This window comes from Prionailurus bengalensis, chromosome A1, assembly GCF_016509475.1.
Source record: "Prionailurus bengalensis isolate Pbe53 chromosome A1, Fcat_Pben_1.1_paternal_pri, whole genome shotgun sequence".
NCBI lineage: Eukaryota > Metazoa > Chordata > Mammalia > Carnivora > Felidae > Prionailurus > Prionailurus bengalensis.
In genome coordinates this window covers 28,419,834-28,444,614 of record NC_057343.1, presented here as the reverse complement: position 1 = coordinate 28,444,614, position 24,781 = coordinate 28,419,834, and the positions used below count along the sequence as shown (strand labels likewise).

The following is a 24,781-nucleotide window of genomic DNA, read 5'->3' as shown; positions in this document are numbered from 1 at the left end:
GTATTTCGATGCTATACAATGTGCCACGCCCTTTGAAAAACATTATACATCTATAAGAGTGTCTGCCAGAAGCTTGTGGTAAATCTGTGCCCACATTTTTCCTGATTTTTCTTTTCCTGCCATTTTTCCATTCCTGCTCTTAAATTCTCTTTTTCCCGCCCCCTCCCCCCCCCCCAACTTCACTCTCAGTCATCTGTCACCTTGCCATCTTCCTTCCACTCGTTCTGTTCCGGCTGCTACCATTCCTCCTTGTCCTCTCTTTCACCTTCTCCCCTACACCTTGATGTGGGCACAGGTAGATACTATGTATTTTATTAGCGATGTTTATTCATTGTTGAAGTTGTACACAGAAGCTATTCTCACTTCATTTTGTTCTACTAAACTGGTAATGTTTAATGTAGAGACTACAATTTTTTAACTTCTGTAAACTTTCTAATGTACACATTAATAGTGAATAAAAGGGATACAATATAACTCTCTTGAAATGTGATTCACAGTACAAGACTGTAGGGTACAGAAAACTGATATAGCATCGTTTTATTCTTTTTAATTATTGGATGGAAGTCACCTAAATTAATAGATAAGTGCTAGTCCTCAAGGTGAAAGTCTAAAAAAGCAATCTGGTTGGAACTTCTGAGAGTCAAAGTCAGTGGATAGAACTGACTATGATCTGATAATGACCCTTTAAGGCATCGTTTCCTTTGACTTAAATTTTTTGTGGGAATATGTGTATGTTGTTGGGAACAGGCACACGTTTGTATGTAGGAGATATGGTCCTGAGTGTATCAGTACAGTCAGAGCATTTGTTTGGTTCTGTGCTGTAAAGGTCAGAAGAAGTAATCATACTAACAAACATGAGTGTGAAGTTATTCAATGACAATACAAATTTGGTAGGTTTTTAAAAACATTTGTGATGTGAATTTCTTGGAAGAATAAAATTTAAGGTATTTGCTGATGATTGAATCCCAATTTAATACAGAACTACTTGTCTTTGATGTGTTGTTGTGTTTTTTTCTAGAGTCTTACGAGAGACACTGCCACTGAAATAGCCATCAATGTGAAGGCACTGTATAATGAAACAGAATCTTTACTAGTTGGCAGGGTTCCTTTGGTAAGGAGGAAACGACTGATAACACAAGAATGATGATCAATGTATGGGCCTCCCTTTCAGTCAGGAGCATGCATTCATCAGATTCTAAGGCAGGATCAGCCTTCTGGCCTCCATCCTTACAGCTTTCTCTGTACCTAGCTTTTGCCTTCAGGAAGGGACATGGCTAAACCAGGGAGTAATGATTCAGACTAACAGGAGAAGTTTCCCCTCGCATATGCCATCGTGTTTTTATGCAGTTCTACTGTCCCCAGTCAGCTTTGATAGATTTGAAACATGATATTTTGAAATGTGATTGGTATGATTTTTCGATTTGCTTAAAGGGCAACCCTTTCTAGACTAGATGTTTCAAGAACTAAATTCAAGAACTAGCCATATCCCTAGATTAACTCAGAGTGGTCCTGGAAATCAAGTTTAGGGCAGGTGTGAATCTAACCACAGTCCATGGACCTCAAGCATAAGTGCTACAGTGGAACTGTTCCACGGACATCCTGTTTGGTTTGCCCACAGTCTGACCGGTCAGCCTTTCTTCTCTCCCCTTTTTCAAATGTTCTAGAATATTGGGTCTTCTCGTCACCTAGTGTTCACTTGTGGGTTTTCACATGTGCTGTCCTAACTGTGTAGAAAGCCTAAATGTGTTAGCTGTTTTTAACTTCCTTGTAACAATTCTGATTAACTGATCGGTGGTGATCTTAAAACATTTCTCTTGACTAATATTATCTCTTGCTTTGGAAAATACACACCTAAATAAAAGTGGTAGTAAAAGTCATAGTATCTGGCCTAGTGGGAAAATGGGAGGTGTGTCACAGGCTAGCTAGCCAACTAAGTGACTGTGGTTGGAATTTCTGTTTGCTTGGGGTCCAGAAGAGCATCCTTGGAGCATCTTCTACTCTGAGAAGAGTGAATATATAAAGGTTTAATGGTGTCCATTGCTCTTACCCACCTCCAGAGGAAGCTGAAATATAAGTTCCTTGGGTCACAGGTGGCTGCTGATGCTTTGGCTGTGAAGAAAAACTTTTAGGAGGAAACATTGGTTATCTTTTATGATAAAACCAATGGAACATTTTGCCAATTCTTGGAACTTCGGTCATTAACCGGAGTCTTTTTCCTGCTTTTCTAAAATGTGTCCAATGAAATCCAATGAGCTGTGACTTTGGTCCCAAGTTTAGGTGAAGGACATGTATTTTTTGCCTATTTGAAACATGATTAAGATAACTTATGATTGATGAGAACTAGAAGCATAAGTTATTCTGTATTTCAGCTCTCTACTCTGAAAGTACCCTCTGAGTGTTAGTTGGTTCATATTTATTAATTACATTATGTTAATATAGAAGGACCACCCACTCAGACTTTTAATCATTTCAGTCTGCTTCTGTCATTGTCAAATGTGGGTGTTTGGTTTAAAATGTATACCAGTGAGTTTTTCCATAACCTTTGATAACATTGATGTGAAAATAGAGAGTCACTCATATTCGAGATCAACTAAGGTTTACACTTCATTTTGCTTCTTGAATAAATGTATAATACCATTTTATCAATTTTATAAGGCATATATTCTTAGACTCAAAGGAAAATGGTGAATTTTACATGACAAGCTGGAGAATCTCCAAATTTTTATTAACTGCTAGAAATGGCAAATACCTTGAATAACAGGGCGGGGGGTGGGGGGGGGGTGGAAAGAATGACCATAATAAATAACAGTAACATTTTCTCTGAACTTTAAGTGTAAAATTCTGCAAGCCTATATGTAGATACTCTACAATTTTAAAGTGGTTTATGGAAGTATTGATTAGCTGGAATAGACCTTAGAAATAATCTTTATACTATTTTAGGAAGAAACTAAGACTCTTAAAATCAGCCAGCCTTCCTTTGGTTGCATAGTTAGTAACAAGTAACTGGAATGTAGTCACCTCCCTTCCCGACCTACACATAACAGTGTTTATTTCACCTTTACCATTGAATTTCTATATGCTTTTTAATAACTGTTTCAAATAAGTGGGAAATAGGTGACTGGTTAAATTCTCTATAAAGTTTCCAAAACCCCTTCCAGATTTCAAACCATGTAGCTTTTGCCCTTATTTTGACAACAGCTTTTTGTCATAAATTTTTCTGAGATTCATGGGTTCCCCCCCGCCTTAAACTTATTCTTCTATTTCTCCAGGAGATTTCTGTACCAGCCAGTTCTTATTATGTGACATGTTTTTGACCAAGTTTTAAAATAGCATTATTTGCTTACGTAGTGACCTATGGAAATCAGAAGGATTTCTGCCTCAAATAAGTAGAATAGTGAGATTACTTACTAGAATGCAGCAGAATGGATGGATGGATGCATGGTTTGGAAGGGAGGGAGAGGAAAGAATTTACATAGGAAACAAACAAACAAACAAAAACCAACAACACCACCCAAAGTGATACTTATTTTTCTGTGACATTATTAAAGTCACACTGACTACTTATATTGTCTTTGGGAAGTACGGATAAATCAATTCAGATTGTTTTTAAATGAGCTCAATATAAAATAATGTGTTCTCTTTTCTATATTCCTTTATATTACCAACAACAATAACCTAGCCTAGTAAGAGTTGAGGATGTCTGCTAGAAAAATAAAATATGTTTATTCTGTTTGAGATTGGCCACTGAGACTTGTTTTGTTTTGTTTTTTAACCTGCTGGTAAATAGCACTTAGAATCCCCACATGAAGAGCGGGTATCTAATGCCTTACATTCTGTGGAGGTGGAGTTGCAGAAGTTAACAGAGATTCCTTGGCTTTATTATATCTTACATCCAAACGAAGATGAGGTATGTAAAATCTGGCCTGTTTCTTTGTAAGTGTAGACTTTCTGACAATAGAATTTGAAATCATCTTTTGAAAAAGGGACATTCCAGGGAAAACGAATTCTGGACGCTACTTTCAAATGTGCTGTTCTTGAACAAGCAAGAAAAGGCTTTTCTATGAACAGAGGTATCTTCGGGGAATCAGTACATCTTTGGTAGTACATAACATTGTACACTTTTATTTTAAGGAGTGTTTTACATTTATTCCTGCATTGTCATTTCAGCAGTGTTTTGCATTTATTCCTGCATTGTCTGTAATATCAGAGTGAGTTTTTCTTCTCTTAATGTCCTGAGAAAATTCTCTTCTTGCTCGACCCGAACAGGAACCCCCCATGGATTGCACCAAGAGAAACAGCAGAAGCACAGTATTTCGTATAGTGCCAAAATTTAAAAAGGAAAAGGTTCAGAAACAGAAGACAGGTTCACAGCCTGGTAGGTGATCCACACTGGAAGGGAAAGTATTACATTATGGAAAAAATAAAGCAGTGTCACCAAGGTGATGAGAATGTTCTGGAACTATTAGTGGTGACCATTGCACATTACAAATGTACTAAATGCTGCTGAATTGTATACCATAAACCGGCTAAAATGGAGAGTTTTGTGTTCGTTTTACCATAATAAAGTAAATCATATCATACTCAAGCAAAGTCCAAAAACCAGTAAGAGCCTGTAGTTATGATGCACACAAGAAAACGAGGTTTGCTTGTACTCTCTTCAGTGGACATCAGTGCATCTGTTTAGATGGTCCTTTGTCTTGCTTAACAATTCAAGGCATCAGTGGATAACTTGTTTCTCGTCAGAGTTCAAAGTCGAGATTTTCATAAATGAAATATAGAAACTTGCTAAATATATGTTTTAACTTGCTAAATATATCTTCTACCTAAAGTCACCTGTTCTTTTTCTCCTGTTTCAAAGACTTACTACACCATTTCATTCCCTCAGTAATGACAATCTACTGTGACATTTGCATTCTCAAGCGAAGATTAAACTCTGCCTTTGATGTTGTTTGTCTTGTTCCCTTTCCACCTTCCCCTAGAAATTAACGTTAATGCTGCACTGGTGCTAAAACACCTTCAAGTTGTGTGTATGGGACAGTAGGTGCCTTTCATAATCAAGTCATTTTATAATTCTTCCGAGTTAGCTAACTCCTTTTAAAAAGTGATACATGACCTTATTTTTGACAATCGTAGAGCAGCTATTGAAGGGCATTTTAAAACCACATAGGGCAAATAAATAATCTTTAATTCAGCTAAGCAACGTTGAATAAAATGTATACAACCACGATTATCTACATTGGAAAATAACAATCCAACGAATCTTAGAAGCATTGACGGCATTTAGAGGACATTAAAATGATCTAACAACACGTTTGGTGCTGTAATTATCAATAATTATAATTATAAATAGTAATAGAATCAATAAAGGTGATACTTGAAGACAGCAAGACCCAAAACAGAAGTTTGTGTAAAATTCAGTACCCTGTTTCAGATTTCATATTTTAATTAGAGTTTGTAGCTAATTAAATTAAATTAGTGCCATATACGGTCTTAAAGAAATCATCAGAGCTTATTTTGATCTTGTACTATTTATCCTAATCATGAGAAATACATTTTTTATTCCTATTGTGTAGTTTGGGTGCCCAGCAGTGAATGTTTTTGCCTAGTCAGACCTTTGTGTTGATTGATGGTCTGTAACCTGCATGGGGAACAACGAAATTGGAGTTTTGTTGAAACAACACCTTTAACCTTTCCCTTTGCTAGCACTGCCCGCTCTACTCTGTTTTGCATCTTCTTTGGCCAACCTTTGCTTTGTAATGCATTGAGCATGTAGAAATTAAGGGGGTTTTGCTCTTAACTTTGGTAGTTCAAAAATGGGGCACAGAGGAAGTTGCTGCTTGGCTGGATCTGCTCAGTTTGGGAGAGTACAAAGAAATCTTCATCCGTCATGACATCAGAGGGGCTGAACTTTTGCATCTGGAAAGGCGAGATCTTAAGGTATTTCCTTTGTGCTACTCTTCTGCTTTTGAAAATTTCCTGGCAAAACAGAATCCTTTATCCTGCACCTCTTTTGTTATGTGCTTCTAGCTTGGCTTATGTTATGCAAATGTGCAGTAATCTAATATGCATTGTCCTGTGGTTGGAGTTCCTCTGCTTTTTAAACAAGAATGTCAGCAATGTTTTCCTATCAAAAATCATTCTCTGATTATTGTAGCTAAAGCTTAGCATGAAGTTAGTAATTTTTCTCTGCATCCATTCATATGGCTGTTCCTGTGCTAATATTTCCAAATGGCTCATGTTTCCATCAGCTCACTTTATTGAGTCGGCATGAAAAGTGGTAATTGTTGCTGAAGACGACTTAAAAATCGAACCAAAGGTTAACAACTAAAAATCAATTCAAAATGCCAGTAACAAAGTCTTCCTAATATATGGAGCTAAATAAGGGACTCACAGCAGTGGCTACTTAGAGTCCTATGATTTTGTTGTGTTTCTGACTGCCCTTTCAGAAGTCACGTGAACAACTAGACCAATAAATTCAAATGCTCTTCCCATGATTTACTGTTAAAATTGTATTATGCTCAAAAATAAATGTATTATTTTCTTTAGTAAATGAAGTAAAAATTATCCTTTACTCTTGCTGGAATGCAGCTTAGAGCCCCTTTGTCATTTATGACCAGAAAGAATATCATTAATTAGCGGTAAGCAGTGGTTCTCTTGGATTTTTCGGGTGGAGACTGCCAGTGGCCAAAGTAGAGTATTCTTTCTTAAGGTTGGGAGTAGAATTTTGTCATCTTATATTTTCTTACCAAACGCTGCCATTTTAAAATTCCAAGATTGAGTAATAAGAAAATGACAAAGCCTTTGATATATTTTGGAGTGATCCTTTTCCAGTAGGCCAGGTTCTGATTCTCATGGAATTATGGTACAGTAAACCCCTAACAAATTTGTGAACTGTTGTGCCTTTATCTATAAATACGGTAGCAGAGATCTTTGAACAATGTATGGGTAATCTGTAGGATTTTATAAAGCAGAGTCATACAGTTTTAGCACATTAAAAGTGGACACCATTTATATGTAAATGTTTTTAACCAGAATAATAATAAAGAAGTGGATTAATTATCACAGTTGAGAGTCCCAAATCTGGAAAAAAGCAAAATATACAGTGCCAAAGTTCATAGAGTAAAGGTTGGCTTCAAAACGTGGAATGAATGCACAAAAAAATAAATGTAAGGCATCATTGTATCTAGGGATAGCTTCTCATATCCTTGGCAGGCAGCAATATTTATTGACTAGCTACTGATTGATATACTATGCCAGTCTCTCTTTACATTTCATTTGCCATGAGTAAGCGTATATTAAAGGAAAAGACTGTATGTGTATGTATATATAAATATATCTCTGTATGTTATATATATGTATACGCACCTATAAGCATACAAATAGACACACACATACACAGTGAGTAAAGCAAATATTTGCAGAATGAAGAAACAAAGCTCATACGTATGCAAAGTCAAAGTTAGAGTGATAGGACTTGGCTAGAAAAAAGTAAGAGTAAAAAGGAAATGGCTAAGAATTATTTTAGTAAATTTTCTCTTTAGCTTTTCATGGGACTTTTTGTTCTACTTTGTTTTTATTATTTTTTAAATTTTTTTTAATGTGTATTCATTTTTGAGAGACAGAGACAGAGCATGAGTGGGGAGGGGCAGAAAGCGAGGGAGACACAGAATCTGAAGCAGGCTCCAGGCTCTGAGCTGTCAGCACAGAGCCCAACGCGGGGCTCGAAGTCAAGGGCCGTGAGGTCATGACCTGAGCTGAAGTCAGACACTTAACTGACTTGGCTACCCAAGCACCCCTACTTTGTTTTTATTTTTAATACAAACTACATTCTTTCCCTTATAACTTGTCTTTTGGAAACCTGTATTGACACTGTCCTTTTTAACTCTTTTGGTTCTAAAACACGGTCTGAGGGAATGAGAAAAGGAAAATAATTTTACGGAAAGAACCAGCTGTCGGACAAAGCCTTCATGAAGGTAGAAGATGAGCTCCCCTTGCTCTCTGGGTGTAGCTGTAAGAGGGAGGAGACTTTTTGGCATAAAGTCTACCAATGTTGGTAAAGGATTACCTACTCCCTGGGTAATCTTACCCATTTCCATTGCTTCAGGTATGGTCCATGAATATGGCAGTGGCCATATACAACACAGGGTTGTATTTCCAGCCCTGACCTCATTTGAGAGCTCTAGGATTATATCACCACCTCTACTTGAAACTTGCCTATCACACAGGGGTGTCAGTCTTCACGTGTCAAAAACCAAACCTCTATTCTGCTGTCCCACTCCAGCCCTGCCCCTCCTCACCTGGCTAACTCCTGCTCAGATCTTGGCTCAAGTGTTACTTTCTTCTTAGCAAGACGACTAGAGATAGCAATGTGACCCTGTAAAGGTGGGAAAGGAAAAATATTTCTAAGGTGCTTTAGCAGACAAATAAACTGATTACGTTATTTCACCTCCAGGACGACAATAGGCAAAAGTGAGGGACACCAAAGAAAATGGTAAAGATGCAGTGGTTTTGTTTGTGTGGTTGGTTTTTGTTTTTTTCCATTTGGAAAGTTGCATATGTGTGGCTACAAAGGTAACTGAATGTCTACAAAGTATGTTTTTGCCAAATCAGGCCTATTCATCCAAAGAAAGAAAAGGCCACTAATAAAGAATATGAAAAAATAAGAAAGGTGTAACAGATGTCATGGCATAACTTTATCACAGCCTAACTCCTAGAAGACATGAGAGTATTGAACTCAAAATAAAGAAAATACAGCTAGGAGTTAGTGTAACTCTATGGAAAACATTCATCTCATTACACCAAATTGGTAATTCTGAGTAGAGTCTGCCTCTCCCAGAGAAGTTTTTATTCTCAAGAATACAATGTGCATATGGCCTGAAATAAAATATTTAATATTAAGTGTATTTATTAATCAGATAATTATATTAACAAAGCAGAAAGAATATTTATCCCACTCAAATAAAAGAATCGAAATGCAACTGTAAATGCATTTATATCTCAAAGTTAGGTAGCAGGAGCAGCTATCTTTCTTTAGGTTTTGGTCTTGCTTTTGAATTTGCTATTTTAGCACACACTTCCTTAAGACTGGCTATGAATGACCCAGTTGTTGGGGCACCTGGGTGGCTCAGTCGGCTAGGTGTCCGACTTCGGCTCAGGTCATGATCTCATAGTTCGTGAGTTCGAGCCCTCCACTGGGCTCTGTGCTGACAGTGCAGAGCCTGGAGCCTGCTTCAGATTCTGGGTCTCCCTCTCTCTCTCTGCCCCTCCCCACCCCTGCTCACACTCTGACTTTCTCTCTCTCTCTCAAAAATAGACACTAAAAAAAATAAAAATAAAAAAGAATGACCCGGTGTCATATGAGAAAATATTTTTCAGGGTCAGTTACATATTGTAGAAGCATGACCTAGAAATGATCTCAGGCTGGAAAAGAGTGCTTGCTGTAGAAAACGTATTTTCTAGAAAGATTCAAAATTGTCAGAAAAAAAAAAGTGTCAGTAGCATTACTGCTATAGAATTCAAAGAGCCCATAAAGTGTGTGGAAGAGAGAGCACATGTGTGCACGCACTTCAGATACTCTGATCTATTTCATTTAAAGCTTAAAAATAAATAATGCTCTTAGCCTACAAAATAGAATGGATATTTGGAATCTTTATCTTCTCAGACACATGATTTTGTGGTATCTCATAATCCTATTTTCGATGCTACTTCGGAAGCCATCTTTTTGCTAATTTTCAAATATACCAAACCCTCTGTTTTATACAGAATTTGTTTGACTTCACCTGTTAGCAAATTGATCATACCCATTACACTGAAATTAACTATGGCGGTGGGTGATGGCGGCTGATTGGCTCGGTTTAGCATCCGACTCTTGATTTCAGCTCAGGTCATCATGATCTCAAGTTTCATGAGTTCAAGCCCCACATCGGGCTCTGTGCTGACAGTGAGGGACCTGCTTGGGATTCTCTCTCCCTCTCTCTGTGCCCCTCCCCTGCTTGCTCTCTGTCTCTCTCTCTCTCTCTCTCTCTCTCTGTCTCTCTCAAAATAAACATTTTTTAATAAAAAAAATAAAAGCTAATTAAACAAAAAAGAAATTACAGGGTTTGGAGGCCTTCACCCTTTCTTTTAGTTTTTCAGGTAGTGAGCATCATGGCTGTCTTGTGTGCATCTCCTTCCTTCCTGCAACAAGTATTTCTTTGCCAGGTGCCTGCTGTGTGCTGCACACTCTGGAACCATCCTCCACTTCTGAAAGCTAAATATTGAATTCTTGGCTCTTTATAGAAAGACAGTTCTGTAAGAAACAAGGAGAGTTCTGAGGCAAAGGAGCCACGAGTGTTTTGAGGAAAAGCATCAACCCACAGAGAGCTATGTTTATGTAATTTTTTTATACTTCTGCATTACAAAGTAGAAAGGATATTTAAATAGACCACTCAAATCAAAGACTCTAAATGTAACTGTAAATGCATTTAAATTCCACATGTAGGTGGTGGCCACTAATATCTTTCTTTAGGATTAGGCTTTACTTTTAAGTTTACTACTTTAGGAAGGATGTGCATGATTGCCTTAGGACTAATTGTGGATGCCCTGATGTCACATGCCACTTTTCTCAGAGATCCCAAAAGGACCTGTGTTTTAAAAAGAAGAAGAATAGGAGAAACCAATTTTGACTCTTGAAGAACTGTATTGTGTATAATTTATAATAGTGTTAATGTTTAAGAGTTTGTGTAGGATGCGATTTTTTTTTTACTGGTTGGTAATTTTTGCTTTATAAATTGACTTTTATAGTTTTTGCTTCCTAAATCATTGATTATAAACTAAACTAAATGAACTGGATGCTAATTATACTATTTGCTGGTGAAATATTTAAACCTCGGTCTTCTCTGGTCAATAAACTTCTTTCTTTTCCTTCTCTTTCTTTTTTCTTTTTCTCTTTCCACCTTTTTTCCTCTTTCTTTCTTTCTTTCTTTCTTTCTTTCTTTCTTTCTTTCAGGACCTGGGGATAACGAAAGTGGGCCATATGAAGCGAATTCTCCAGGGAATTAAAGAGCTTGGAAGGAGCACTCCCCAGTCTGAGGTGTAATCACATTGGTGCTATTCCTTGGAAGGGAAGTAATTGCTACTTAATACAAAGCTCTTGGAAGCAGTTGTCTGTTTCTGTAGTCTTCTGCCTAGAAAAGTAGGCACCACTGAGCACCTCTGTGGCTTGATATTTTGCTGTGGGTGAAAATTTTGATTTGAGGTATTAGAAAATATTTTCGTGCCAAAAAAATACATTCCACAAAGCCATTTCCCTATTGTGCAAACTTGACATGTTAAAATATGCTCATGTAAGTAAGAAGGTAGGAGGAATCTGAGACAATTGCATTGTCTAAAAGATGGAAATGTTTACTTTCCTTAAACCTGGTCAGATGGAATGTTCTTACTCTGTGACTGCATAACAATATGTGGCTAAAACTCTTAGGTTTCACTATTGGAGGCATTGGCTTCTTCCTTAAAATAGTTGGTTAGGAGATTAAGATGTAAATTAAGCTGTGTTTTGAATGTTAGATGGGTATCGACTCACTTTGCTAGCATTCAGTGGTCATAGAATATGGTTAAAACCCCTCAAATATTATGAATGAATGCAAATCTTAATGCACGACATTCCTGCCTGAATTGTCTTTCTTTTTCTTGCATGTCACATGTAATATCTTAAAACTTGGCTTCCATGTCAGTTTTAATGTAATTTAATTTATTACTGCCTCAGTACCTTTTTGTTGGTTAAAGGCACTTTTCTGTTCTTTGGTGTGGGATTTTGGATAAATATTCTGTATCTGAGAATTTGTGAACACGTGTCTGTGCCATAATCAACAAATGATACACATTTTTTGCAAGCCAATTTTATGTCACTCTATTATCAACACTAGGTATGCACAGTAGGAAAATTTTCTGGATATTTTCATAAAAGTATGTGTTCTATTGCTGAACAAAACTTGTTATAGCTTCCCAAACCAAAATTCCCACATTTTGTTCTTATCTTTGGTTTTAATTTAGTGTTTATTCAATACTCTGTTTGTATTTATAATATAGTGGGCTGTTGACATCCAGTTTTCTGAAGGTCTCAGCTGGGGTTTGTATACTGATCGTATGCCGATTGGTCACCCAGACTTATCCACTAGCTAGAGTGACTACTGACACAACTTCCCAACAAGAGATTTACATTTTTTCTTAAGGGCTTTTATCTCATCTCATTCTTATACCATTATTACTATTGTCTCACCTAATTCTTATATCAGGCAGGTATTATTTTCTTGTTTCTAAACCACTCTACTTCAGTGTAGCTCAGTAGGAGTCAACATTACAATTATCAAATCTTTGAAAGCCAAAGGCATACGTGTTAAAAAGTCACCAAAATATCCTCAGACCATCTTTCTTTAGGCGTTATGTACCAAAAATTAATTGTAATATTTCAAAATCTCCTATATAAGAGAAGTAAACAGGGTATTGACCCAGTGGTAACAATTTTCATGAAGTAGCCTTCTAAGCAGGTGCTCTGTAGATACAAATACACACACATACACATATACACATATATGTGTCTATACACATATACCGTGTTTGTATATTCATGCTTAACACACATAATCTTGAAATGTACTCTCACTGATATTTTCTAGACAATTATTTGCCAAATGCTTAATGAGAAATATTAACGGGAAAGCACTTAAAATGAACTATTGTCAGACATAATTTAATTGTATCAAAGAAGTTTAAACATTTGACACTTTATTCTTATTTATACATTGCATATTTACTAGTAAAATCACAAAATTAAGACATCTTAGAAGTAAATGAGCCTGATGGGTTCCTGACCAAATATGTCTGACTATATATTCTACCTGTCTAAGTTGTGAATAAATAGAAAATTTTCAAAGGAAATTATATCAAGTAGCATGAAAGAGTAAAAAACCACTCACTTAGTAAGTGTATTGTTACCCTCAGCTATGAAATCAAAGGGCTTCTCTTCCAGTCCCTTGATAATCCGCACCCCCTGTCCCCTGCAAGTTGTCCCGCTCTCTTCCAGGCACTTCCCTGTGAAATTAAAATAGAGATGGCAGAGTCTCGGAATTCTGCTGAGGTCACAGATACCTGTCCAGCTCTACCAAAAAGGGAAATGTAGGTGCAGAGAGGCATGGGACTCACCAATGAATTTTGGGTTGATTTTCACTCACCCAAAATACCCCTTTGCCAATAGAAGAGACTTAAGCTATTACATGTTCAGAATTTGAGAGTAAGATATAAATGATTAATATTTTTTTGGCTGATGTTGATCTTTTTACTCTTAGGTAATAACTCTTTATGTTGTAAAACCTCAGTTAATAGACTCTTAACTAGAGTTTTCCTGCAGATGGCTTTTGGATGAGGAAAATCCTTTAAAATGACAATTTCAGTATCTTTTTTTTTTTTTTTTTTTTTGTTGTTAAATTAGAGCAATCTTTCCTGTATGCTTTGTCTATGCATGGCTGTGTAGGACCCACAAGATTTTGCCCACACCTGTTTGCCAAGATGGTATCCTCAGAGCCTCCTTAGGCCCCTGTCAGCCTCACAGAGGAGCCAGCTTCTTACAGTAGATGGAACTATAAATAGAAAGTAGAAAGAGCTTCTCTCTGGGAGGTGATCCCAGCTCAGGGGAGTGCAGTTGTGGCCTCTGTTCCCTGATCCATTCAGAAGCTGAGGTGAGAAGCTTAAGCCTACTCTTGACTGTCAGCTGTAACTGTACTGTTCCTCCCCGCTATGCTCTCCCACACCTTGATAATTTGGGAGAGGTGAAGGGGAATCACAGCCAGCATCCATTTCCTTCAAGTCTTATTTCCGTGAGGAAGAACTTGCCTTTTTTTTTTTTTTAAGATTTTATTTTTAAGTAATCTCCCTACGCAACATGGGCCTTGACTCACAACCCCGAGACCGAGTCACATGCTACAGTGACTGAGCCAGCCAGGCATTCCAAAACTTGCTTTTCAAGAAGGAAAGGGACAGGGTCAGGCCTAAGTAAAATTTCAAAGGACTCAATTCTTCCCTTCAGTGTTATTCCACCTCCCTTTCTGAGTTTCCTTGCCAGCTTTTGGCCTCCCATTTCCCACATGCCCAATGCAGTGATGGTTGCTCAGATTCTCACTACTCTTTGTTACCCTTTCTTCATCAACTTCCATACTACAGAATGACTGCTGTCACCTCTCCCCACTTGAGTGCCTGTTGTGGATCCTCTGAACAAAGTGCTAGGAAGAAAACAATTTAAAGAAAACTGATTTTACAGTTCACATTTTAAAAAAGGAAACTTGCTAATCTAAATGAACGGATGGGTTAGATGATTTCGAGACCACGATATAGATTGCTCTGGCTGAGAAGAGATGACCTGTGAATGTCGAGACCCTTGCTGTCCAGTATTATAGGCACTAGCCACATGTGGCTGTTTAAATTTACATTAATTTAATTAGAAAGTTAATTTCTCCATTGCACCAGCCACGTTTCAAGTGCGCAGTAACTACAATAGACAGTGCAGGTGTTAAACATTTCCATCATTGCAAAAATCGTACTGGCCAACACTGGTCTAGATCATTGCTACTCAAACGTGGTCCCTGGGCCAGCAGCATCCATGCCACCTGGGAGCTTACAGAAATGCAGAATTTCAGGTCCCCTCCAGACCTACTGAATTTCAATCTTTTTGTAAACAAGATTTGGTGGTGGTTAGCACTGGCCTAGCCTCATTTTATCGCTCCCAGATATTAGAGATCCGAATGCTTCAAAAAGCCCTCGAATAGCTCACTCCCCAACCCACTACTTCCTAGAAATCCCAGAAAGGAGCTTTAGCTCATCCATCACCTTTGCTAAGTTTTCTTCTGAATGCTTATTCCTAATTCTGGTTCTAGATAAACCCTGCCTACCCAGGAGTTGTATTTGGGTAGCTAAGATAGAAAGGGGATGGGCTGGCGGGCGTAACTGGCCTCTCTCCAGCTCCCTACCTCATGTTGAAGTCACTAACAATCTACGTTTGCTCAGTTTCTTGCTAATGTCACATTCTCATTTGTTCACAACTTAAGTCACAGGGAACATTTCAGAAGAATATGTAAGGAGATAAGTAAAGACCAGGTCAGTCTCCTACAGCTCGTACATTTCACTTTCAGCAGATTATCCTGTTGACGTAGTTCATGCTTGAGGATACAAACAGCACACATACATTAAATGAACCAGTAAGCATGGAAAAAAAAAAGGGGGGGTCAAAATGATTCCAAGTAAAGTGAATGTGTCATTAAAGCTCTTGGGAAGGTGTGTTTTGCTGGACTTTTTTTTTTTTTAATGCTAATTTATCTTGATTTTCAGACAGTTAATAATTCCTTAAAATAGTACCTAAGATATATTTTGATCCTCAAAATACAAATTATTTTATTCTGTAATAAGATCTTTCCCAATGATATATTGTCAGTAATCCTTCACTTAATAATTTTTACATATTGATATCATTTACCAAAACATCACTGGCTACAGATTCTTTAGCTAATTTTAATGAATAAAGAGGGCACCACTTGAGTCTTGATAGAAGTTATTTTTAATAGGCATCAAGAAAGAAAATATTCATGCAAAGCTCTGACTTAGAAAATTACAGCGGAAACTTACATATACATCATTTCTAAAGTACATTATCTGTTATTTCTGACTGAACTGACAACACAGTGGACTCTCATGTTCCACACATGTGAATCCTACAAGGATATAGTTTTTCACTAAAGTTCTTTAAATGTTAACATCTCTCAACCTTGACATTTAGGATCTCTCCTGCCCTCTTCCTGCCAAACGAACTCATCCTGCATTTTTCAGATGCAAGTTGGGTAAAACCATGGGTTCAGAGTTTGATAATAATACAAGTGGCAGTTTTAAAACACCAAGCTTTTAAAGTCAGTTGGAAAGAGTGAAAAGTGAAGATTCCTCAAATACTAACTATTGGTCAATGGAACAACCTCTCTGGGCAGTTCCCACAGCACTCGGTAGCCTCACCTCTCCCCCTCTGGCTTCCCCTTGCCGAGGGCCATGGGGCCTGGGACCCGTCTCTGCTATGGCATCTCCCAGGTGACTTTTGTGTAGCAATCTCCGTGTCAGATGGGTAACACAATGCCTCTGCAATCGGATGCCTTCTTAAAGAAACACGCAAAACTTTAAAAAGGCAAAGATTATTGGTTTTTATAATACCCAAAGGATTCTTTACCTTTATTATTGTTCCTCTTTGTTATTGTCTCCAGATTTTGTTTTGAGATATTTCTGTTAGAAGAAAAAACTGTAAATGTTTATCATTACAGAGAACAGAGAGATAAAAGACAGCTGGACTGTACCTATTTGTATACTTCTTTCTGTTATTTTCGGGAAAATAACTTTAACAGTAACTGAGACTTCGTTAAACTCAGTAACAATGTTTAAGATAAAGACCCATATTACTACTGTAGATGGACAGATTGATTCCCCTTATGTAACTAAGATCTTCTATTTACATATATTTATATCTTCTCTCTTAATTTCTTATGCACATCCAAGTTTAAGTTGGAAAAATAGAAACCAAGCCACTACGTAAAAGCTATAAAAACTCCACCTAAAAGATTTCATTTTAGCTACAAGTTATTCATTGTATAGGAATTTATAAATAGCCTGGGTATTTCATAGGAACTGCATTTCAAGAGTAAATTAACCGTACCTAAAAGAACATAGGGATACTTTTAAAATGCATTAAGATAAGTTTCATATTCCATTGATGATGCTATTGAAGTAGGATAATGCAGTTAGATAAACAAGCTAAAAAGAAAAAGAATATATTTTGTGGTCCTTACTGTTTGCACTATTGTTTACCACAGGTTAGCCATATCTATTTGTATATTCTAAGTATTAAGCTGATATGTAGCTAAAGGTTTCTTACAGTTCTGGTAACTGGTAACTAGTGCTGTGAAAGGTTTTGGTATTGTAACATTCCCAGTTTTGTGAGTTATATATTGTATATTGAAGATGATTAATAAATTGGAGTAATATATTTATCTAGAGCTGGGAAGATATGATAATTATTTTCAAATCTTCACGTAAGTTGTATCAAATTTGTTTCTTCCTCTTAAGTGAGATAAAAGTCTCACTTTTGTGTTAAAATGTCTATTTATACAACAGGTTTCTCCTTTTACTGGTTTTATTAATTTTCATATTAAAATTTTTCTTATCTTTTGATACCAAAATAATTATCCTGCTGGTTATTCAAACTGCCAAGATGTATTTTAGTTTGCAGGAATTTTGGCAGACAAAATATTTAATAACAAACCAGCTTTGTATATTTTGTGGCTTTGGAGGTGAGAATTCTACCTTTGAATCTCTGTGTGAGGCAGTGCTCATATCAACAAACTGAATAATAAGACAGTATTACTTGTGATCATCAGTAGAAGGTTTTCTCAAGTTGTATAAATCAGTGCATTTATTTATTATGTTGTGAAATTTAATCTTTATACAAAATGCATATTCTAGCTCTTTTCTTTGTTACTGCTGTGGCTTAGGGTATAATAGCTCTGTTAACGATTTACTTACGTACTTGAAGTACTCATTTCTGTCAAACAGATGCCCAGTTTTTTTTCCTTCTTAAAAAAAATGGTATTTTTCTGTTTTTACCATCGTAGGTAACTGAATAGTAATAGGGACTTTGTTAAAAAATAATTTGCATATTTAAAATACATATAGAAAAAAGGCATAAAGCCAAAATAAAATCACCAATATTAAGAATTTAATGTAACCAAGGGATTCACTGTGCTAGATTTTGCCAATATATATTTTATCTTCAGGTCAGAACTTCTGTGATAAACTTTCCATTTTTCTTTTAAAAGAGAGAAAGCTCTGTGATTGTATGCCAATATAACACTAAACTGAACATTGAAATTCTCAAACCCCAAAAATACCGCGCACTTCAAGGGGCCAGCTTTAGATTCCAGGGTGAATATTTTTAAACACGTGTTTGCATTTGACTCTTGTCTACTTTACAAATAGTAACCACGATGGTTAATGCTTTATTTGTTTCTGTCAATTAAGTCAGTGAGGCTTGAATTGAGTTTTGAGTTATTTTTGTTTTAAAAAAGTATTCTCTGTTCAACTCTTTAAAAAGCTAGAAATTGAAAACATAAGGGCATAACCTACCAACCAGAATAAAATCACATGTTCTGACTTAAGGTGAGGCAATGTTGCATACCAAAGAAAACAATTTAACTAGCCCTAAATTCAACCATTTTATTGTTTTACAGTGTGAGCAATAGGTGAATTGTGAACTATTTAAGAACAATAGTAGGAGATTAAGAATTTACTATAATTTTAAAGATACGGAGTTTTATATTAATTTTACTGTTGTATAAGCAATGATTAAAGGCAGAAAAAAACATATGAGAAACATTATATGGAAATATGGAAACATTATGAAGAAAACGGAGCTTGAGCTGGATATTTGCCAAAGATTTGGAAATGAATAGTTTGAACATAGATATCTTTCACCTTGTATGGTAGAAACACAAAACATGTGTTCCATGTCTAGTAGGCACAATACCACAAAACCCAAAATAGTTACACCGATGATGTCTGAGACTGTATCTGTATGTTACCAAAATAGCCAATGAATTCAGGGAGCTCATCCCACTGTTGCAATTTAGAAGTCATTTAGGCGGGTAGTTTGGATGACCTCATCATTTGTGTTTATTACAAAGCGAATGTCTGTGCTTTGTCAACTTTGTGATTGACAGAAGGAGAATGAGTCAGAAAGACTTAGCTAGTTCCTATAGAATATTTGTAAATGTGGATCAGACCATACCACACAAGTTGAAGAGATTTTCATGAACTTGCTAAGCCTTGAGATTTGTTAGCAGTGATAGATTTTCCTTTTACTTGAAACAACAAAAGATTATTAGAATTTACAATATTATAAATAGCTGAATTATATGATTCTGCAGATGGGTATATGGTTTAGATTTAGGTGGTTCTGTAACTGACTCTGCCACTGGCTCGCTATGCCTTTTCTACAAACTATGTATGTTTCGGTGTTGCAGTTTTCCCAATGAGACATAGCCCTCAAAATGATCAATTATAAGTACTTGGTAATTCTTCTTTTACCGAAGAAATGATGTAAGTGTGAATCACACTTAAATTTACCAATTGTTTTTTCTTTAAATGTATTTGTTTTGAGAGCACAGAGACAGTGAGTGGGAGAGGGGCAGACATCTGAAACAGGCTCCACTCTGACAGCAGAGAGCCTGATGAGGAGCTTCAACTCCCAAGCTGTGAGATCAGGACCCCAGCCGGTCAGACGCTCAACCGACTGAGCCCTTCAGGCGCCCCTTAAATTTACCAGTTCTTTCCCACTGTCATTTGATATACAAAGAAAGACTTCCAAAACTATAGCATGAAGATTACAAGTCCAGATTAATATCCCTGATGTTGCGTTTGAAATGAAAGTGAAGTTACATTAATCCTCTCTGTAGCAGAGTAGGGGATGGGTATTTTCACCTGTTTACTACAGGTTCATATTATTCATTTAAAGGCAGGCTAAACTCTCATTTCTAAAATCTTCAGAAATTCAGATTCATTTTGTTTTTTCTACATTCACCGCAAACAACCATTGTATAGTAGCAGATTGGTTGATTTTTTCTTTTTAATTAAGGCCTTCATGTCTTCTCTTAGATTAACACCCAAAAGAGAAAAATGTCACTTTAAATCAGTGGTTACAAAAATGAAATACGGGACTTACTTGTTTCATGCTGTGACATCGCTTGCTCTCTGTACTAAATGAATTCTGAATGGTTTTCTTGCTGTTTGATCTGAAGCATGGATCGTTAGCTACATTTCCTGGCTGTGGAATGGTACTCCCTCATGAAAAGTACCTGCAAAACTTCCTGTAAAGAAACTAAACCGGAGATTATTTTAATTATTGCCATAATGGGAATCTGAGTACAATTTAGGGGAAAAAATTCTAATAACCATGTTAAAATCATTAAATATCGATGAAGGTAAGTGAATATTGCCTTCTATTTTTACCTAACATTTGAATTCAGTCACTGATAACTTAAAAAGTTTGTCCTGAACATAGCATAATATGATAACTTGAAAGTCCTGTCACATCCCCTTCCCCTAAAAATGTTGAAATTAGAAGAGGCTGTAAACTGGGTGATATGGAGAAATGACCAAAGCAGAACTCGTTTGCAAGGGATTTGGATCTGTCTCAATGACACAGCCTAGTTTTCATGAAGACGGGTCTCTAAACAATTCCAGAATGATTTGGTAGAGTGACGGGAAGAAATTATTTTTCTGGGTATTTGTGTCTCACAATGACCTGATATACAGACGGCCCTAGTATAATTAACATTAATTATAACTTCTGTTAGAACCTACCCTGTTTACAAATCTGTTGTGCAGCGATTTTTTAATATACATAACGATGAATGAATTGCGAACTTGGACAGTTCTTTTGTTTCCTCTCCTTCTTTGACTTGAAAAGCTTTCAAAAAGCTTTTGAGATGACATAATTTTCATAGCAACATGATGTGACTGCCTGCTTCTGCCAAGAAACTCCTGAACTAAAATATGGAACAAAACAAGTGCTTAACCCCAATCTTGTTTTTGGATTGTGTTTGCAAAAGCATTTCATACATCAGAGTTTTCTCAGTATTTATGCAGTTGCATATTTCATTTTTTGTCCGTCTCAAAAGTTGCATTGGCGTTTCATGTTCCATTTCTAATTATATGCAGTAAAGTGATAATTCCATTGCCGTAGTTCAGCCCTCTGCCGATACAGACCTTCGTGATTTTTCTCTCCTGTGCTTTGCCGTAGTTTTTCAGCAACCGGTTTTCCTACATACATTGTTTCCTACCTCTAGTTCATCTTCCACATGGTTGAACGGAGTGGGAGTGGTCTTTCTGAAATGCATTTTGTTTGTCATTCCTTTGCTACAATTTCTTAGGTAGGTTCTTTTTTTTTTTTTTTTTTTGAGCATAGCAACCTAACCCCTTACTGTGATAGATAAGGGGTCTCTATGGCTTTGCCTCTTCCCATCCTCAGCCACCATTTCCTCTAGAGGCCTTTTGTAATTCATTGCCTTAGCATAATCACTTGCTAGAGATCAACTCATTCAAAACTCGGTTCAGATTTAACTTTCCGTGGAGCTCTATCTGACTTCCCAAAGTTAAGTATTTCATTCATGTTGCATAGCATCTTGAAACTTTCTCTGTTAAAATAACATCACATTTCAGTAATTTCGTGTGTGTGTGTGTGTGTGTGTGTGTGTGTGTGCCTGCCTTTCTTCCCCCTACCAAATTTCTCCATCTTTGTAGTCTCAGTGTGAAGCTACCATATAATAAGACTTCAATAAATGTTTTCGAAAGAATGAAGGTCCTATGGAACCCAAACTTCTCTATAATTTTATACTTTCACAAATGCAAGCTTAGACTTCCCTGAGCCACACGAGGGATGTGTGTATTCATGAGCAGGTGAGCATGTGTGCACTCTGGGCACACGGTGCCAACAGGAGATAAACATCAAGGAAGAGAGATTGTTTCGAAAAGGATAATCATTTGTTAGTTTTTCGTCAGAAGTGTTTACCAAATCTGACCAAACCTGAATTCTTGTTTCTAAAACCGAGGCTTACAAAATTTTCAAATCGCTGTCAAATTCTTGTTTGTAGTTCATGCATATGCCCTAAAGACCACCTTGCTGTTTCACAGACACATTTAGTGTCTACAGTCTATATAAACACATGCATTGATCACCTAGACAAAATAAGGAAGGATATTTGGGAAAGAATCAGAACTAATAATGAAGGTGAAAGTTTCTCAAAAGTAATAGCCAACCAGAGATCTAGGCTGAATTGGTGTGATTTCAGGTCATATTTTATAGCTAAGGATTATTTCATTTTTTATGATGCAAATGTAAGATGGCTTGTTTGTGCCTGTTGTCCCCCCCTTCTAGAACATAAAGACTAAAATCTATTACCTAAGCGTTTGTTTTGTTCTTTTCTGATTCTATAAAACACTGCAGCCACGTCCCCAAATCGTGATAGAGGTCAACACAAAAATTCTTTACTGTTAATAATTCCTAAAGTTAAATAGTAATCAAAAATGCATGTAATTAAATTAAATGCCCTCTTCCTTTGCTCATGTAAGAGACATTTTTCCACCTGCTCTGTACGGGGCACTTGATTAGATGCTGGTTGTACAATAAAATAGTCTGTCTTCAGAATTATTTTCTACAGTCTGAGAAATTGGGGGGACACTGTTTAAACCAAATGTTCCTCAGGTTATTTTAGAATAATCTCATTCCACCCCAAAAAATCAACTTTGCGTCATGAAGAATTAATCCCATTTTTATGTCCAGTTTTTGCACTTTCAGGTCAGCCATAAATAATTTTTCACCATCACTCGTCAAGTATATCTTTCATCAATCCCGTAGAACCCCATCTCTGTAGGTGCTATGTGTGGTCCAAGTGGCTAATAGATTTCTAGAACATGAATTCAATTTCAAGTCCATTTTAGAAAGGCATATATCCCTATTAATGCCATACACCAAAATATATGAGGTATGGCTGTAAACCCACAGCAGAAGGAAAAAAATTATAAAGTAATGCTTTCTAGTATAGTTCAAAGACTCCGTTTGAAGTTAATGGGTTGATATTTCCACCCCAATTATTTTTAATTTTTAATGGGGAGTAGAGAGTAATAATATTTAACAGGTAGCATACTTATCTGAGCATATAGTAAATATACTACAAGTATTTGTATGCCACAATGCACTGATATTGATGAAAGAAAGCAAAAATATTTGACTTATAAAAAATTAACTTCTCTGCATATTTATTGATGGTTAGGCAATAGGGTTCCTTTATGAGAAGGAAAAAAAAATATTGTCAGTAAGTATGGAAAAAACCTTAAGTGTGTGTATTTTTACCTTTTGATAGGCATATTTTGAAGTCATTCTTTCCCATCAATATAAATAAAGTATCAACCATTTCTTCATTCTCTAGGAAAAGAAATTTTTAGTTTGATACAATTTTACTCTTTGTTCGATACTGTAAAAGGTCCACAAAAGGAGGAGGCTTGGCTGGACACTTAATTTACCTTCCCATAAAGATAATCATAATTATTTGCCTCCTGTTTATTATCATGTTGAAAACCTGACAGTGTAGCTCCTTTTGTCCCTCACATTGCAAAAGATAGTTTTACTCTAGCCTTTGCCATTTTATTTATAGTTAAGAATTTACTACATTTTGGTAGTCTGTTTTGAAACTTTTACTTGTATCTGAAAGATGCAGATCATGTCTATTTATTATTACACAACGGGCTCTGTTTGCTGCAGAAAAGAGTGAAACTTTTAACTGCTTAGCACATTTGCCAGTGAAATATACCTGACAGAGCAGAGGTTATAACTTTCGCTCTAATTACTTTTAATAATGTTAAGGAAATGTGTTTTGTTTGTTTACATGCTGTTTACAATGGCATAATTTTTTAAATATATACAATTGAGATATTTATTGCATACTATTTTAAAGATGTTTTATGTGTTTTCACCTTTGGAATATATTGTTACAGTTACTTATACAGATAATTTGGGTGGCTTTGTTAATGTAGCTAGTAATTTTTATGACTACTAAGTGACCAGTTTTCCGTGCCTTTTATTGTGGGATGCATGATTATGTATTTATTGTACGGAAGTCACTGATGTGTGTATTTTTGTACTTTGCTGGGAGTAATGGTTGATCTCGATGTACATGATGATGAGAGATGCCTTTCCCAAAGGGCACTGCCTTGAGATCGTCCTTCTCAAAATAAAAAGAATGCATTTGGAGAATGTGTGAAGCCTACTTTCTTTCTGGGAGAAAGTCTTATTTTTTTAATTAAACTTTTTATTGTGAGATCATTGTAGATTCACATACAGTTGTACAAAATAGTACAGAGAGCATGCGTACCTTTCACCCATTTCCCCCCTATGATAACATCCGGCACAACTATAGTACAATATCACAACCAGGCTGTTGACACTGACAGAGTCCAGATGCTGGACAGTTCTTTCACCCCAAGGCCATACAAGGATCCCCTAAGCTGCCCTTTATAGCCACACCTACTTCCCTCCTGCCTCCGTCCTCTCTATCTCCACTTCTATAATTTTGTCATTTCATTTTATATTAATGGAATCATACAGCATACAACTTATTCCCACCCACCCCCACCCCCCAGCCCAATTCCATGGAGATTTCATCCAAACTGTTGCATTTAACGATAGTTCAGTTTTTTTATTTTTTAGTAAGATCCATCTGGTGGGGGAGTTCTTTTTTTGTTTTTTTAACGTTACTTATTTTTGAGACAGAGGAAGAGCATGAGCAGGGGAAGGGCAGAGAGAGAGAGAGGGAGAGAGGCAGACCCAGAATCCAAAGCAGGCTCCAGGCTCTGAGCTGTCAGCACAGAGCCCAACGTGGGGCTTGAACCCACGAATCATGAGATCACGACCTGGGCTAAAGTTGGACGCTTAACCAGCTGAGCCACCCACATGCCCCAGGAGGGGGAATTCTTAATGGTAAAATATAGTTTAGTTTATCCTTATAGCAATGAGTCCTTGAAGTTCACCAACAAGCACTTGTTACCTAATGCATGGCAGGTGTTGTCTCTGGTGGTAATGAGCTGTGAGTAATGCTTTGAGATTACCGTCAAGTGATGAAGACAGTTTATTGTAACAGAGTGGCATGCGATGAAAAAAATACGCCACCACATA

General features: G+C 36.7%; 1 protein-coding gene across 5 annotated transcripts in view; it reads left to right on the top strand.

The window, feature by feature from the left end:
* The window catches only part of DGKH (diacylglycerol kinase eta), a 180,523-nt gene extending 156,663 nt beyond the window's left edge, over nt 1-23,860 (top strand). For 3 of the 5 annotated variants that reach the window (XM_043579629.1, XM_043579648.1, XM_043579652.1), the window contains 5 exons: nt 1,019-1,111; nt 3,788-3,907; nt 4,267-4,375; nt 5,807-5,937; nt 10,988-23,860. In XM_043579629.1, coding sequence (XP_043435564.1) covers nt 1,019-1,111; nt 3,788-3,907; nt 4,267-4,375; nt 5,807-5,937; nt 10,988-11,077 — 543 coding nt within the window. In that variant the 3' untranslated portion in view covers nt 11,078-23,860. The remainder of the gene's footprint in view (nt 1-1,018; nt 1,112-3,787; nt 3,908-4,266; nt 4,376-5,806; nt 5,938-10,987) is intronic. The other 2 variants (XM_043579634.1, XM_043579643.1) reach the window with 2 other exon arrangements.
* The last annotated feature ends 921 nt before the right edge of the window (nt 23,861-24,781 follow it).